This window comes from Jaminaea rosea, assembly GCF_003144245.1.
Source record: "Jaminaea rosea strain MCA 5214 unplaced genomic scaffold BDZ90scaffold_10, whole genome shotgun sequence".
Lineage (NCBI taxonomy): Eukaryota > Fungi > Basidiomycota > Exobasidiomycetes > Microstromatales > Jaminaea > Jaminaea rosea.
The window spans coordinates 575,774-591,125 of NW_020289984.1; the positions used below are offsets into that span (position 1 = coordinate 575,774).

Sequence of the window (15,352 nt, forward strand, 5' to 3'; positions counted from 1 at the left end):
GTCAATCAGCGACCGCTTTTGCGGTGTAGATCGGTCCGACATCGCGTCAATGCCTGACTCATGTCGCCGTGACCATTGATCCTGACCTCATCACCTCCTGGATGCCTCGTCGCCTCGTTCACCTCCTTTGCAAACGCCAACTCTTTCCAGCCATGGTTCTTGTACTCCTTACCCTTGTGATCGGCGTCAGTCTTGCACTGTCGGCTCACGCCAACCATTCCAACTGCACTTGGCGCCGCGGGCCCAAGTCCCCGGCAGAATACGGCTATAAACCCGTGAGTTTGTCAGGACCTGGGACTGCGAACAGCTCTGCGCTGAGATCCCTTGGACCCCAGTTTTGCGCCGCAGAGCACAACCTCGTCGACCCGGTCCAGTCGACTATGGAGTGGACCTGCCTTGGCCCGAATGATCGCGACGTAAGCGTGGCCAATTGGAACATGATTGGGCATCTTGCCCTCGAGTTTGGTAAGCACCCTGCCGCAGCATCCCGGCTTGACTCTCCACCTGATGGCCGTTCACATCCGCGTTGCCCTTAGCCACGCCTTGCGGAGACGATGGATGGTTTCTCAACTCGTACGGCATCTGCTTAGGCAGCTCATTTGCACTGTGTCTCCAGCCGGCCCAGGACTGCTACTATGTCGATGACGAAGATGACTGTGCGTTTAAGACTTGCGCCAGAGATGGTGCCGGCGGTTAAGCGGTGGCTGAGAGTCACGCCTCCTACTCCCAAACAGGTCAGATATCCACCTTGTACAACGTCAATCAGTTGCCCAAAACGCTGGACATTTGGTATTGGTCGGATCAGGTGTAATCGATCGACAAGTGAGCCATGGTGTAAACGCGCCATTGCTCGTGCTCGTTCAAGCAATCGAGAATTGCTCTCGCCATCTACGAGCTGGTTGATGGCCGGTGACCCGTGAAGGACTTCGTACGTGACCCACGCACATGCCCTCGTTTGCGCAGCTGTACCTTTGCGTCGAAGCACTCAGCACTGCTCCGCTCGAAAAGTCTCGACTGCAATCATCTAAGCTCCTGACAATGTGCATCATCATCGCTCTTCGCGCTTCAACCTTTCATCATGCTCTTCGCACTGATACTCGGGATCCTCTTCGCGCATAGTCTGACTTGGCTGGCCGATGCTGATCACTACACCTGTCATTGGCGCGAGGGACCGAAGTCCCCTTATGACTACGGCTACAAGCATGTGAGCTGAGGGCGATCAGACCGACGGGACAACTTACTGTATGAAATGTCTCGCTACCATAGTACTGCCTGGCCAATCACAGCCTCGTCGACCCCATCAAGTCGACGATGGTCTGGACCTGCATCGGTATTTACAATCAGACTGTGAGTCCTGCAAATTGGAATATGGTCGCGCCGCTCGCGCTTGAATTCGGTGCGTCCTTGACCCCGTGCTAGCCTGAAAGCATTGTCTAATCCTCAGCGCACGACCGTATTCAGCCACGCCATGCGGGAAGGGCGGATGGTATCTGAGCAGCTCCAAGTCTTGCGGCGCCGACTACTTTGCCATGTGCCTCAAGCCTGCGGAAGACTGCTGGTATATGCATGACGAGGATGACTGTAGCTATGACGTTTGCTGCGCGAGGAGGCGCATAGCGCTGGCTGACGGGTTGCCCCTCTGCGCTTACTCACCGGAATAGGCCAATGGCCCGACCTGTACAACGTCAATGAGCTGCCCAAGACGGTGGACATCTGGTACAAGGCCAAGCCGCGGCTCGCGCGTAAGCGAAAGAGGGTGAACAGCAGCGAAAGATCTGACTGGTACGAGCCATTGAAGCTAGTCTGAACAATTCAAATTTGCTTGCTTGACTACACGGGCGGCTCGCTTGATGCATGCAGCTGCTCATACCAGTCCCAAGCAGCTGACGTGCGAGAGCCAGGGACTCTCACGCGCCGCAGCGACGGGCGGTGACGTGTTCAAGTGCACGAGCAACGGCGCTTTCGCGGATGCTCTCCATTCCAGACCGCAGCTGGCCATGTACTCTTTGCGCCGAGCATTCCTCCGGTCAAGATCGTCTTCGCCGCCGGCCCTTCACAAGCTGCAGGCGCTTCTTAATGCGCCACCACGTCCTGCAATGCCTCGCAAACTCTCATCCCGGCCAGGAATCTCGTATTCGCCATGCTCTCTGCCTTCTTGGCGATCTCCATTGCGGTCCTAGGCTTGTACCGACCTGCTGCTCTCGCTGATCACTACACCTGCCATTGGCGGCCTGGCCCTGGGCCTCCCAAACAATACGGCTACAAGCACGTGAGCTGCTTTTGTCGCCTGACCAGTACAGAATGAAAGATCTAGGCTGACCCCTCCCGCTCTCAGTATTGCTCGGCGGAGCAGCGTCTCGTCGATCCTCTTCTACCAACGATGGAATGGACATGTACCAGCATGTACAATCGCACCGTGAGCGTGGCCAACTGGAATATGGTGGAACATCTCGCTCTCGAATTCGGTGTGTCCCGCTGCTGACGCCATGAGTCATCTCAAACTGACTACCTCATGAGCCATCACGCCACCCTTCCCATTCTCAGCCACGCCCTGCGGTGATGGAGGATGGTACCTTGACTTCTCGGAGCGGTGCCCCGGTGAAACTTTTGCAATGTGCCTCAAGCCCGCTGAGGAGTGCTGGTATCTACACAATGAAGACGATTGTGCGCAATGCAGCGGCTGCGGCCTTTGAGTGGGCAGCGACGAAGCTGACGCCACTTTCGCCCTCGCCTCGCTTCTACAGGTCAATGGCCTGATCTGTACAACGTCAATGAGCTTCCCGCGAAGGTCGACGTCTGGTATTGGTCGAAGACGCGCTAGACAGGATTGAGGGATGAGTAAACATCAATAGAGGATATTCTGCCTTTCGATGGGGCGTAGCATGGCTTGCGCCGCGAAGGAGTCCAAGCGCCTGATCACGGCCATGCACGTGCGCCTCGAATGAAGTGCCACGGTTGTCGTACGGTAGGAGAAGCAGGTGTCTTGCGTGGTGCTCCTTAATCTTATCATGCGCATGTGTTCCTGAAGGGAGACCTCTCACCCGGCCAGTCGAAGATTGCGGCGAGTCTCATTCGGGTGCCGTCTCTACCGCTTCAGGCCCGCTCGACCCTGTACCCTCTCCGTCTCGCCAATCCCTTTGCCGCAGCGCTGTATCCATGGAGAAAGCACCAGCTGTGTCCCGATGACGAGCTCAGCGAGAGGCTGTGCGGTCATGATCGGGCAGTCTTTGGTGTCGCAGGGGTTCAGCCGTGCCCACTTTGCTTGGCGCCCTCGCAGCTCGTTGAATGCGCCTGATGCAACCAGATCCTCCCGCCAAAGGCGCGGACGTGTCCCTTTACGGGGGCAACCGTTGGGCAAGCAGCTTGGCTCGTCAACGTGGGGCTACGACAGTGGCGCCGAGCTAAAAGCAAGTCGATGGATGAAGGCACGGCCAGCTGACCAATGCGGAGCCACAGACGAAGTGGTGCTATGTCGAAGCAAGTCTGGAGGTATTTGAAGTCACCCGTTGCGGAGCCAAGACAACGACGAGTTGGCATCGTACCCACGTAACACGACCTGACCATGACCCCTCTCCTGCCTCTGCTCGCCAACGCCCTCGCGCTGCTGCCGCTTGCCCCTCTCACGGTGGCCAAACACGTCGTCTGCTCCTGGAGGCCCGGCATCGCTACGCCAGACAAGTACGGCTTCAATCGCGTGAGTACTCTCTGCTCGATCACGAGCCAGGAGAAAGGAGTAAAGCTGACAGCGCACTCCCACTCGGCAGTTCTGCTCTGCCACATCCTACACGACCACGACTCACGACAAGACCACGGCTGAGTTCAAGTGCAAGCACCTCTTTGAGGGCAACACAGTCAAGCCGGCTACGTGGAATGTGCTGGGTGACGGCATCCTCGAGTTTGGTGACCGAGCTCCATGCGCCAGTAAAACAGCATGCAGAGTGCCTTGCTGACCTGTCTGGCCTAAATCCCGTCCGCAGCCTCGCCTTGCGGCATGGGCGGCTGGTTCGCCGAGGGCGAGCACGCCTGGTGCCCCGACTCATCCTTCGCCATGTGTACCGACGAGACTCATGGTGATGAGTGTTGGTACATGGATAAAAGGGATGATTGTGCGTAGCCTAAGCCGTTCAGTGAGGCGAAGCAAGCAGCGCTGACCTTCGACACGCAGGCGAGTGGCCCACCAAGTTCACCGTCGACACGCTCCCTACTTCGGTGGAGCTGTGGTACCGCAGGAAGTAGACGGTCCGAGGGCGAGACGAGTGAGCCAATCTGCTCACACTGCTGTGACGAGTCGAGATTGTTAATGCTAGTCGGCTATACAGTACCGTAGTGTTCTAGCCGCTCTCGTAGATCTCTTGATGCTGATTGAATCTTGAGCCCATACGCATGCGAGAATGTAATGACACGCAGACATGACTGCTTTCGACGGCGATGCTTGATTGATAAGATTGATAAGATTGCCGCACGTCTGTCCGCGGCAGTGCTCAGCTATCGAAGGGACAATGAACAGTAGCGTCTACCCCACTTGTGTAACTGACAATGGAGGTCCCAATCGCAGCCTGCACCAGGAACGTGCAAGGCAGACTCTGCTGATCAGCATCGCACTCTGTCTTCCTCCCTCTCTCTCTTCCCCTCTTGAACGCACTGTACTCACATGCTCTCCTGCATCATCATTGAATCCAATCGTGGCCGATCCCGTCGAGTTGCCCTCATGCGTGATACTCGACATGTCGCGGTTGAACAAGAAGCTGATATTGTTTACCCCGACTCCCTTGTCTACTGCACAGTTGAGCACGAGCGTGCCGCTAGTCTCGTCGTTGAAGAGGTAGGTGACTGCGCGGGCGAGCGAGCGAAGGAGGTAGGACAGGTTGAGAGGGAGTCAGTGCTGGAATCACTGAATTGTGGGCTGAGCTCACTAGAACCAATCGCATCGGGCTCCTGCGAGAGGAGCGAGCCACGATCGACGTGCACTGCAGGCGCGCGGCGTTGGAAGAGCCCCTCAGCTGGTGGGGTGTAGATACCTGCGCGAACGGGTCGTGGGGCATCAGCGTCTGCTGATGCACTGTACAGATCTCGCTGCGGCTGTTTCACAGTGTGCATTCGGAGCCTGGTTGCACACCTGGCCTGGTAGCCATCGCTTGCGGGGCGGGTCAGCGCCTGCCTTTCACTGCGATGATGCTGCGTTGAGAGGGAACGCACCCATTGTCAGCCGTCCGCGAACGGGAGGCGCGGAGGCCACCATGGTTGAGAGGAGTGCGAGCAGGTTGGCGAGTGATGGCATGTCAGCGCACAGCGACGAGGTGAGAGGGAGGTACAGTGGGAAAGCAGAGAGGCGGATAGAGAAGAGCAGAGTTTGCTCAACAGTGTCTGTCTCTACTGTAGGCTCGACTCTGAACCTTCAACCCCCAATTGGACAAGGCCCTCAGCCCAGTATGCGGAGTCACGGCGACGGAGTGACTACTGTGACGGTGGATTGCTGCAGCTGGAAAGAATGACAGCCCAGCCTTGACTAGATGGAGTGAGCATCTGTGGCAGCCTTGCAATACAGTACTCGGCTGTAAAGGAGTGCGGGGATGGGGGAGCGGAGGTGGTTTTTGATCGACTCCCACTATCTACCCAATGGCTCGAGAGGTCCTGACTTGCCCGAGCGGCCTGAGCTAGGGACACGATGCCGAGAAGGTGAGGAGGCGAAATCTGACGCACCGTGATAACGAGGTCGAGTTCAAGTTCGAGGTCGCATCGGCCAAGGCTAGGCGGTGGGATTGGCCGGGCTTGTCTGCTGGAATCTCTCGCCCGCCTCGAGAGACGTGGAGGGTACAATGGTCATATTGCTGAGCGTCGTCCTGACTTCTCTCCCCCCCCCGCCTCTCCATCTACTCTACATCGTCACACTCCCCACTCTCAACCCGCCTTGGGCGGCTCCACTCTCCCTTCTTCCACCCTGATATCAGGCTCAGTCCACACGCCCAACATCCTCACCGGAGTGGTATCGCTTCCTTCCCTCTTTCGCCTCTGCTCCTCTGGACTATCCATGACCCTCCCTATACTCGGGCTATTGAAGCGTTTGGTGAGACCCTCCAACATGGTGAGGTTCACATCGTACTCTCTGGCTAGTCGCTGAAGGTCAGAAGGGGATCGACAGGCTTTACGTTCGTCTAGGAGCATGGAGAGGGTTTGGACGTCCAAGCTCGAGTGGGGGAGAGCGCCTGGTGGGCCTGGACGAGTGGTGGTATTGGAGCCTGCTTCTGCTCGCTCTCGCTCTGCTTCGAGGCGCTCTTCTCGCTCTTGGCGGGCACGGAGAATGCGCGTCATTTGGGAAGGTTGCTGCTGTTGAGGTGGGGAGTGAGGTTGCGACTGGCCAGGACGACCTTGCAAGGCTGAGGTGGGGGAAGGCGTCTGGACTGGGCCGAGGTTGTTGAGCTGGTTGACAAAGTGAGGGTCGAAGGCATCGCGACGGACGGCTGGCGTGGCGAGGAGGGATACATTGGGTCGATTGTCAGCTGTCGTTGCTCAATAATGTCGTCTTATCCGTCCCCTCGCCCTCTCTCTCGCAAACTCACCAGCATCCTTGACTTCGCTCCCGCCCTCTGATCGGCCAGGCATAGGTCCAATCCTACCATCACGATTGAGCGGGGCAGCCTGTCTCCCCGTCCCTCCCAAGTCGTCAGCCTGGCGGAGTGTACCGTCGTCGACGGGGATGTCGGAGCGCAGCTGGGATGCTGAGGGAGCAGGTTGCGAAGGTTGAGAGCGCGCCTGAGCTGGGCGCGACGAGGATGAGGGACCTGCGCGGGCTGCTGCGCCAGTGGCGTTTGCCGTAGATGATGACGTGGAAGGGGTAGACTTGGACAGCGTGCGAGCTGCTTTCGATGATGAAGAGCCCATGGCTGTGGTGTGGTTTTGGTGCGGTGAGGTGGGGTTGCGAAGCCGCGAGGGCGGACTACTTTGGCAACGCCTCCACCGAGTCGTCCTCACGAGTCCGAGTCCGCGCCTCGATTAGTCACCCAGCGCAAGTGGCTGGGCTGACGCAGCGTGGCGAGAGTGCGTTGACAGCGACGAGATGGGCAGCTAGCAGCGAGGTGTGGATGGCAGTGGATGAGCGGGCGAGCCGACGGAGGGAACACCATCACGAGGACGTGCAGGGCAAGTCGAGACGAGGAGGATGGTGGCAATCACACAACGCAAGCAAGAGAACGAATAGTAGCAGAGCAAAAATGGTATCATTGCAGCTTCGCTGGTATCGCAAGCCCTCCCGGCTAGCATAAAAAAGTGGGAAAAAGTGTAAAAGTAGTTTTGGTTGAAGTGGCGGGCGTCGCAAGGCGGTAGTGTTAAGCCAGGGACACCCCAACTCCACACTGTCTCAACGAAGCAAGCCTCGAGTGACGAATGGGAGCCCCTGTGAAGGGTAACCACTGATGAGGGGAAAAGAGAGGGTTAACGTTTAAGTGACTAGTCCGAAGACTAGGTTAAAGACGTTAATCTTTAAAGAACAGATACTACACTTGATCTAAGCCAAAAGGCCAGAAAAGTGAGGAGGGAAGAATGGACCTGGGACCGAGTTGGGTATTTGTACTCGAGCGGCTGGGAGGGGCGTCGACGAGAAGAGGCAAAGAATTGCGCGCGCGGCCTCAGCCACTCTGCTGCCGCGAGGCTCGCTCAGCCCAGCTCAGTGCTCAGCAAGCGTGGCGCTCGCTCAGCGTTTTGGCGCTCCAGGCCGCTCCCGCTAATGAGAGCGCGTTTGCTGCGTTGGCTCAGCGACGCGTGCCCTTCGCAACGACTACCAGGTAAGACGGTACTGTACTATGCTGTGGAAACGACTATTGCGAGTCAAGCGAATGCTGCGCACGATACGCCCCCATCTATTGCAATACGATGGCTCACGCCCGAAATCAAGCTGAGCCCAAGCTGACAATCGGCACCCTCCAAACCCTCAACGAGCCATCATCCGCCGTGCTCGCGAGCAGATGATTCCATCCCCACGTGTCTGAGCCATTCCCGCCCATCTCTGCATCGTCGTCCTCGCCAATCTCCTCGAATCGCGCCGCATCCTCGCCCCCCTCGGCCTCGGGATCAAGGTCCGGCCACTCGTGGGGTCGCACGTCCTGCTCAGCCTTGCACATGGGCCCCCATGAAACACAGTTGATGTCGGAGACGCCGTGTGCATCTTCTACGCTGGCAATGAGTGTGGCCACGGGTGCTCCCTCTTCACCCTCAGGCTGGGCAATCTCCCAAACACAGATCCTTCCATCCCCACCCGCGGCCGCTAATCTGCCTAGCGTCCCTTCCCTTCCCTTTGCCCAATCCACCGAGTAGACCGTCCGTCCAAACCATCCCTTGAGCACATTAGTGCACACCCACCTGTCCCCTGCGCGGCCCGCCACTTTACCCTGTGGTTGCAGTCCCCTCGCCTTGCACTGCACCTCGTCCAGGCGACTCCAGATGCGCACCGTGCTGTCGTCGGAGGCGGAGGCTAGGTGATTCCCGCAAGGAGAGAATGAGAGGGACCAGACTGTCGAAGTGTGGCCCGTGAGAGTGGTATAGCAGAACCAGTCGTCGGAGGGATCGTCGAGGTAGAGGCCTGTGCGTGTGTGGGTGAGGCGAATAAGGGAGGATTAGTTGGCTGATGCGTGAGGGAGATGAGATGTGTTGCGCGCGAGACTCACGAATGGTATCGTCGTACGAAGCCGAAGCTAGCAGCTGCAGATGTGAAGCAACACATGCAATGTCAGCCCACATTCTCCCTGACCCCCAAACTCATCACACACGCGCAACTCACATCCTCCCTCGGGCTCCACCTCACACACTTGACGTCCTGGCTATGCTCCATCAACACACTCAAGCACTCAAAGTCCCCATCAGGTTGAACCTCCCAGATCCACACGCTCTTATCCCTTGAACAGCTAGCAAGAAGAGTTCCGTTGCGATTGAAGGTGACGGACTTGCATTCCGACTCGTGACCTTCCAGCGTACCTATGCAGTCCCACATGCCCGTAGAGCTGGATGAAGGGTTGGCCGAACCTGTCGCGTCTACTACGCCTGATTCCGAAGGGGGAAGTTGTTGCCAAATGCCTGCGTGACAGTCAGTCAGTCAGTCAGTCAATCAGTCAGCGTTGATCCGTCCGCTTCATTGCTGCGCAACATGCCTGCTCACCAACAGTAGAATCAAACGAAGCGGTAGCCAACGTCCTACCCGATGGGCTCCACGCCACCTGCCTGACCGTACGCTTGTGACCAGTAGGGATCGTCTCCCTGAGCGCGAACCTTACTTGCTCCTCACCCTCCATCGTGTCACCATGGCCGCCGCTGCTCCTGCTGTGCGAGAACAGCCTCACATCCCTGTCGGTGGAGCAGGTAGCGAGTAGATTGGTCCGCGGGTTCCACGCAGCAGACCAGGCGCGATCGTTGTGCCCGGGGAGGGATGTGATAAGTTCGAGAGGGGGAGCGGATGAGGAGCTGGGAGTTGATGAGGGCTCGCCCATGATGGATGAGAAGGGGGAGTGAGTGGTTGTTTGGTGGAGACGAGGAGGATCTGCTGCAGCGAGAAGCTTTCCACAGCACAGACGTCACTTCGAGGCAGGATCATCGACCCAACGGAAGTAGAACCGGGCGGGAGGGCGGCGTTGAGGAGGTGGAGCGGAACGGAGCTCACCGTGCGGGCCTCAAGTGAGGAAGTCGCTGCGACGCCCGCGTCCATCTCCTTCCGTCAAATCCACCCCGTCGCTCAACACCACCCACGCACCAACCAAATCTCTCCACGCCCATATCTGACCCACAAGACATCTCACTTTGGTGGACACGACCATGATCCCCACCCTGCCCCTCCTCTCCCGCACAACCTACCGCGGTTCCTCCGGTTCCGGTCCAGGCCGCACAGCTCTCAACTCCCTCTCCTCCTCTCGCTCATCCCCCGACTCACGACGCAGTAACGCCCCTTCGGCCAGTATAGTCTTCCACCGCTCCCAGCGCGGTCTCTACGACGGGGCGACGTTGCAATCGGGCCATTCAACTTCAGACTCGAGGCAAAAGACGAAGCGTACTTTTAGGCCGAATGTTCAGACGAAGAAGTTGAGGAGTGAGCTGTTGGGCCGGACCATCGAGGTTAGGACTACAGGAAGGGCTTTGAGGACGATTGAGAAGAAAGGGGGATTGGATGAATATCTTGCTACGAGTCAAGAGTGGAAGTTGGGGATGTTTGGGGTGGGATTGAGGGCACAGGTTGCTAGGGCTTTTGCGAGGAAGGAGGGGAAGATGGTGGGGTCACAACGAGGTGGCGTAGAGGGTGGATGGGCGGGAGAAGTACCAGAGGGATGAGCACGCCGGTCGTACGTGCCCTTGAGTCCATCTCTTGACCAGGTGGCGGCAACAACAACAACACACTACTTGAGATGAGGGTCCTGCCTTTGAGCGACGATCTCTCTCTCTCTCTCGCTCCGTCTCTGAGGGAGACGATTGTACTTGTAATACCAACCAGCATACAGCGTGTCCACGCGCACGCAGCATTATCATCTTTCCCACTGTCCCATCTCTTCGCTCGATCTTCCTCTTTCGTCTGACCGTGACACACTCTGCCTTGTCTCCCTGGACCTCGGCGTCATCCCACGCCCGTCGCGTGCGTCTACGCTCACTCATGGGCGTGAAAAAGGCGGGGGGATGCGGCCAGGGCAGGCGAGCGGTGAGCGGAGCGACGGACGCGGGCGGACGGCGACTCTCTCTCTCTCTCTCTTGCCGCTCCCCCCAAGCCAGACAGACGACACGACTCGACTCTTGTCCGATGGTCAGGCTGGTGCGAATTACCAATCTCGACATATCCCTCCGCTCCATACGATTCCCCGGTCAATTCCCTATTCTTCTCTCTCTCACACACACATACACATCAAACTTCAAGGAATAGACGATGTCGAACACCGAGCAGCAGAACGGCAGCGGCGGCGGCGGAGAGGAGAAGAAGGGCGAGTCATCGGGCCGTCAAGTCACCATGGAGGAGCTGGGACAGCATGGTAGTCAGGGTGATCTGTGGTTGCTCGTTGATGGCAAGGGTGAGTGAGCGAGGAGTAGGAACAGCTGCGAGACGGGATTGGGCTGACAGCAGCAAGGTGATTGCCATCACCGTCACCGCATCGCACAGTGTACGACGTCACAAAGTTCATGGATGAGCATCCTGGTGAGTCACTAGGCTGCGACGCCGCTCCTTGCCATCTCGCCTCATTCACTCACATCGCTCTCCTTCTCTTCGCTCTTTGCTCACCCGCGCAGGCGGAGACGAAGTCCTCACAGCAGAAGCGGGCAAGGACGCTACAGAGGCATTCGAGGATGTAGGCCACTCGGACGATGCTCGATCCTTGCTTCCTGGCATGTTGGTGGGCAGTATCGAAGGCGGGGTGAGTTGCGCGCAAAAGGCAGGATAGCGAGATGGAGTAGGAAAGGGCAGAGGTATGCTGACATGTTCGTGGTGTCGTGTCTCTGTCTCGCGTCTCGCTCGCACAGGTCGAGAAGGCAAAGAAGACTGCCAGTTCGGCGAATCAGACGATTCAGAAGAATGGAAAGTGAGTAGCACGGCAGCCAGCGTAGGATGACAAGGAGATGCCTACGCGCGATACGACATGATGCTGACCTGCTTCACCCTCCCTTTGTCTCTCGCTCATCAGCCCGGCCCTCATGTTCATCGTACGTATCGTCCTTCCCCTCTCCCTCTCCCTCTCCCACTCACCTCTCGAAGTCATGCTGACCTGACTCCCACCCACCCTCCCCTCCTCTCACGCCCGCAGCCCCTCGCACTCCTCGGCGCCTGGTTTGCCTACAAGCACATGCAGCAGTAGGCCGTTGCAAATTGTTACCCTCGACCTACCAGAGCTCTGTGTGTGTAAGCGTAATTACGCCTCCCCCGCCTAGCCTCGCATCCGGTAGCGGTAGTAGTAGGCTAGAGATGTCGATTTCGATGGTATTGTGGTGACTCTCATGATAATCTCAACGACATCCCAGCGCGAAGACAGAGAAGCTCTAACACAGAATGAGGGGTGGCCAATGAAGATGATATCAGAATGATTTTGATCGATTCTTGCCCTGGACCCGTGAAGCGCCCCGATGAGAGAAGTCGTGGATCGCGGCCGGCGTCTCGACAGGCGGCGTCGGCGGCGTCATTGCCTGGGAGGCGCGGACTGGCGTGGCGTTGCGTGGCGTTGAGTTGGTTGAGTGACGCCTCTACGCACGCGGGGGAAATCAACGTCGTTGGACACCAACACAACAACACCTTGCTGTTCCCTCTTTTCAATCTCATCTCTCGCGATTGCTCTTCATCGACCACGAACACAGGATCGGTCGATCATGGCAGCATCATTGGTGACCGAACAAGCGCAGGATGGCACGCAGCACAATTCGCTCCTCTCCTTCGGCACACCCACCGCCTCCTCTCGCATAGTCTTCGACGCGCTGCGCAAGGACCTCGACGAGGAGTCAGACGATAAGGACATCGACAATGAGAACCGCAATGCTGGCCCTTCATCCCCTCCCTCGTCATCATCATCCCGCGACTCCCCAGTGGTAGGCAAGACGCAGCTATCCCCACAACGCAAAGCCATCCTTGCCCGCTTCACCTCGATCAACAAGGGACCTCCCTCCCTCATCTCCTCCCGGCAAGAGCTCCATGCCACGCACACCTCTGCGCTGGGCGACGCATCCATGTCCCTCAACCTCAACGCATCTCGCCGCGGTGGAGGGCTGGGCAATACCTCCACGTCGATGGACTACGACATTATGGGCGCGCCGGACGATTCGCTGCTGATCAAGGCAAAGCAGATGGGAGAGGAAAGCTTCGATCGTCGTCTGTTGGCCGATAGCCCAGGCAAGAGGGAGGCGCTGAGGAGGAAGGTGCAGGCTAGACAAAGCGTGGCACCTAAGCGTCAAGGGGTGACGACGTCGTCGGAGCGCAATCGCTCTTCTCCCGCTAGGATGGGAATGGGAGCGGGAGCATCGTACCCGAAGAAAGGCAACGCGCTCGGCCTTGGCTTGGGGATTCCTGCCTCGTCACCGGATAAGAGCAGGACGCGCTCCTTCTCCACCGTGTCGGATACGTCGAATCTCTTCGATGAGCAGGGGGAACAGAGCCTGCTCTACGCGACGATGAGGGGTAAGCCCGGGCCGAGCGAGGGGGAGAAGGGGAAATTGCTCGCCGCATTGCAGGGAGACGACAAGGGGACTGTGAAGAAGCCCGCCTCAACTTCTTCGCCGGTCAGGTCGAGCAAACCAACGAAGCTAGCCACTGCATTGGGAGCGGCTGGATCCTCGTCGTCGTCGTCCTCCTCCTCTTCTCCGGCCAGACGAGGAATCAATGGGCGTATCCTCCCTTCCACGCCCGCCTCGGCGCAGGCTACGCCTCGTGCGCGTACATCGGGTATCGCTCGCCCCTCTGCAGCTTCAGCTTCGGCGACTCCTCGAGCAGGCACCACGCCCAGTAACGGCAGCAACGCCGTCAGCTCGTCTTCCGCCGCACGGATCTCCCGCCCCTCGGTGGGCGTAGCTGCTACACCTCGGAGCGCCCGACCACCAGTCAGTGCTGTTGCAGCTACACCACGCAGTCGAACCATACCCTCTACTTCAGCAACACCCCGCGCAACCCCCTCATCCGCATCCGCATCAGCATCAGCCACGCCCCGTGCCACCCCTTCCTCCGGCACGCCCCGCTCCCGACCCCCACTCAACGCCAGCGCAGCACGGCTACGACGATTGAGCGGGCTACCGCAATTGATGGACGACGAAGGCAAGATGAAGCCACCGGCGGGGTCAGCAGTCAAGAGCAGCGCGTCCTCATCAGTAGCAGCAGGGAGAACGTCCATAGCCACCGGACCGAGGAGTAGTGCCATCCCGCAACGACCGCGCAGTAGTATTCTGACGACAGGGCGACCCTCCCTCGCTGGGCGGAAGGCACTGAGCTCCCCTCGTGCGACGCATATTGCTCGACCGGCACCCGGGTCAGCCGTCAAGTCTACCTCAAGCAAGGCGGGCGGTCTACCCGCCTCCCCATCAGCCGCAGCGGGGAAAATGGCAAAAGCACGTCCGATCAGCATGTACGCTGGTCCTGCCCCCACGCAACTCAAGTCTGCGCCCTCTTCGACCACCTCGTCGCAACCTCAGCTCACCGGTCAACTCCCCACGCGTCGACCCCCACCAACGAGCATGAGTCGCTCGCCTCAAATGGAGAATTCCAACCTCCCCTCCCTCTCGACCAGTCGTAAGCCTCCGCGACCCTTTCTGCTGGGGTGGGGCACGAACCACTCTGTTTGGGGGGATAGCCCGCCGCTACAGGGGGATGTACCGCTGCCTGCTGAGGGGCAGGGGGAGGGGAGAACGTTCCCCCGGAAGAGCATTGCAACTAGCACTGTGCCAGCCCAGAGCGCGGGAGGAGTTGCGAGTGTGGGTGGACTCCTCCCAAAGAGTACGTCGATGAGCCATCTACCCGCCTCTTCCTCTTCCTCCTCGGCATCCACATCCCTCCCCATGAGTCGCCTCGCTCAACCCAGCACAGCGATGGCCCGTCTCCCACCCAAGGCTGGTAGTCCCCCTTCTTCTTCTTCCTCCCCACCCACGTCAGCAGGTGCAGTGGGTGCAGTAGGGCCGCGTAGACCGGGAAGTGCAGGTTCTAGTGGTGGTGCTGGAGGGATGGGGACAGGGATGAGGTCGAGTAGTGCTGGTGGGGGTGGGGGTGGATTTTGGAAGTATAACAAGTCGCCTGTGCTCGTGGAGGAGAGAGAATTGGCTGCTGAGTGAATGGGAAGAACTTGAGGGGAGACTACTTTAAGCAGCCCCTCGCGGGGCATTGGCGTGGCGATGTTCGTACTTTCAGGTCCGAGCAGCATTGATTCAGTCATGCATTCATCTTTTGGTCCGGCTCGTGAACTCATTTTTCCACTGCCCTATTGGCTGGCCTGCCCATTCTTCCTCCGTCCATAGACCCATCCATCCATCCATCCATCCATCCATTCATCGGAAGGCATTATCGCTCACCGCCGAAGGGAGGCCCTCCATCCCTCTGGTGGCACGACCCTGAGCTGAGAGTCAGCGTCCGCTTAACGGTACAGATTGATCTGATCGTCTTGCTTCCTCCCCCGCCCGCTCGGTACAGTACGGTCCGTCTGTCCTCCTCAGAATGGTACGCAAGACTGGCCAGGATGATGGAATCGAGTCTCGACTCTCCCGAAAATTAGGATCGGGATGGCATTGCAAATGGAAGGCGGACCCGCTGAAGGTACCACTGACCCAGAACCATAGCCGTGGCATAGCCGTGGCCGTGACCGTGGCGCAAGGGTAGAACGTGCCAATCCATTTTGACGGCTCGTCATGTTCGTTCTTTCCTCATCCAATCATC

The 15,352-nt window shown here is 58.6% G+C and overlaps 11 protein-coding genes across 11 annotated transcripts; 7 read left to right on the forward strand and 4 right to left on the reverse strand.

Moving 5' to 3' along the window:
* The first annotated feature begins 58 nt into the window (after positions 1 to 58).
* On the forward strand, positions 59 to 1,107 carry BDZ90DRAFT_44700 (hypothetical protein). Its single transcript, XM_025509599.1, has 3 exons — positions 59 to 465; positions 537 to 656; positions 740 to 1,107. The coding sequence occupies exons 1-3, from the start codon at positions 102 to 104 to the stop codon at positions 901 to 903; spliced, it is 648 nt and encodes a 215-aa protein (XP_025361245.1). The 5' UTR covers positions 59 to 101; the 3' UTR covers positions 904 to 1,107.
* BDZ90DRAFT_45002 (hypothetical protein) lies at positions 889 to 1,974 on the forward strand. The gene is made up of 4 exons (XM_025509600.1): positions 889 to 1,204; positions 1,267 to 1,396; positions 1,462 to 1,581; positions 1,662 to 1,974. The coding sequence occupies exons 1-4, from the start codon at positions 1,079 to 1,081 to the stop codon at positions 1,805 to 1,807; spliced, it is 522 nt and encodes a 173-aa protein (XP_025361246.1). The 5' UTR covers positions 889 to 1,078; the 3' UTR covers positions 1,808 to 1,974.
* Positions 1,975 to 1,989: 15 nt separating this feature from the next.
* Positions 1,990 to 2,670, reverse strand: BDZ90DRAFT_44406 (hypothetical protein). The gene has a single exon (XM_025509596.1). It carries the CDS (start codon positions 2,493 to 2,495, stop codon positions 2,112 to 2,114), a length of 384 nt encoding a protein of 127 aa, XP_025361247.1. The 5' UTR covers positions 2,496 to 2,670; the 3' UTR covers positions 1,990 to 2,111.
* An 892-nt stretch (positions 2,671 to 3,562) lies between these two features.
* BDZ90DRAFT_261436 (hypothetical protein) lies at positions 3,563 to 4,236 on the forward strand (the record flags this gene model as incomplete). The annotated part of the gene is made up of 4 exons (XM_025508375.1): positions 3,563 to 3,694; positions 3,765 to 3,900; positions 3,978 to 4,106; positions 4,166 to 4,236. The coding sequence occupies 4 exons, from the start codon at positions 3,563 to 3,565 to the stop codon at positions 4,234 to 4,236; spliced, it is 468 nt and encodes a 155-aa protein (XP_025361248.1).
* Positions 4,237 to 4,653: 417 nt separating this feature from the next.
* Positions 4,654 to 5,200, reverse strand: BDZ90DRAFT_233251 (hypothetical protein; the record flags this gene model as incomplete). The annotated part of the gene is made up of 3 exons (XM_025506567.1): positions 4,654 to 5,018; positions 5,089 to 5,121; positions 5,197 to 5,200. 3 exons carry the CDS (start codon positions 5,198 to 5,200, stop codon positions 4,774 to 4,776), a joined length of 282 nt encoding a protein of 93 aa, XP_025361249.1. The 3' UTR covers positions 4,654 to 4,773.
* A 313-nt stretch (positions 5,201 to 5,513) lies between these two features.
* Positions 5,514 to 6,970, reverse strand: BDZ90DRAFT_44495 (hypothetical protein). The gene is made up of 2 exons (XM_025509598.1): positions 6,558 to 6,970; positions 5,514 to 6,458 (listed from the first exon to the last, which is right to left on the reverse strand). Exons 1-2 carry the CDS (start codon positions 6,877 to 6,879, stop codon positions 5,899 to 5,901), a joined length of 882 nt encoding a protein of 293 aa, XP_025361250.1. The 5' UTR covers positions 6,880 to 6,970; the 3' UTR covers positions 5,514 to 5,898.
* A 426-nt stretch (positions 6,971 to 7,396) lies between these two features.
* Positions 7,397 to 7,853, forward strand: BDZ90DRAFT_44446 (hypothetical protein). Its single transcript, XM_025509597.1, has one exon. It carries the CDS (start codon positions 7,537 to 7,539, stop codon positions 7,780 to 7,782), a length of 246 nt encoding a protein of 81 aa, XP_025361251.1. The 5' UTR covers positions 7,397 to 7,536; the 3' UTR covers positions 7,783 to 7,853.
* A 30-nt stretch (positions 7,854 to 7,883) lies between these two features.
* BDZ90DRAFT_265159 (WD40 repeat-like protein) lies at positions 7,884 to 9,487 on the reverse strand (the record flags this gene model as incomplete). The annotated part of the gene is made up of 5 exons (XM_025508653.1): positions 9,146 to 9,487; positions 8,771 to 9,063; positions 8,658 to 8,691; positions 8,094 to 8,572; positions 7,884 to 8,051 (listed from the first exon to the last, which is right to left on the reverse strand). Exons 1-5 carry the CDS (start codon positions 9,471 to 9,473, stop codon positions 7,884 to 7,886), a joined length of 1,302 nt encoding a protein of 433 aa, XP_025361252.1. The 5' UTR covers positions 9,474 to 9,487.
* Positions 9,488 to 9,714: 227 nt separating this feature from the next.
* BDZ90DRAFT_233254 (hypothetical protein) lies at positions 9,715 to 10,515 on the forward strand. Its single transcript, XM_025506568.1, has one exon. It carries the CDS (start codon positions 9,796 to 9,798, stop codon positions 10,303 to 10,305), a length of 510 nt encoding a protein of 169 aa, XP_025361253.1. The 5' UTR covers positions 9,715 to 9,795; the 3' UTR covers positions 10,306 to 10,515.
* Positions 10,516 to 10,838: 323 nt separating this feature from the next.
* Positions 10,839 to 11,901, forward strand: BDZ90DRAFT_233257 (cytochrome b5). Its single transcript, XM_025506569.1, has 6 exons — positions 10,839 to 11,030; positions 11,120 to 11,155; positions 11,248 to 11,372; positions 11,479 to 11,537; positions 11,640 to 11,658; positions 11,760 to 11,901. Exons 1-6 carry the CDS (start codon positions 10,889 to 10,891, stop codon positions 11,808 to 11,810), a joined length of 432 nt encoding a protein of 143 aa, XP_025361254.1. The 5' UTR covers positions 10,839 to 10,888; the 3' UTR covers positions 11,811 to 11,901.
* A 310-nt stretch (positions 11,902 to 12,211) lies between these two features.
* BDZ90DRAFT_45163 (hypothetical protein) lies at positions 12,212 to 14,944 on the forward strand. The gene has a single exon (XM_025509602.1). It carries the CDS (start codon positions 12,316 to 12,318, stop codon positions 14,752 to 14,754), a length of 2,439 nt encoding a protein of 812 aa, XP_025361255.1. The 5' UTR covers positions 12,212 to 12,315; the 3' UTR covers positions 14,755 to 14,944.
* The last annotated feature ends 408 nt before the right edge of the window (positions 14,945 to 15,352 follow it).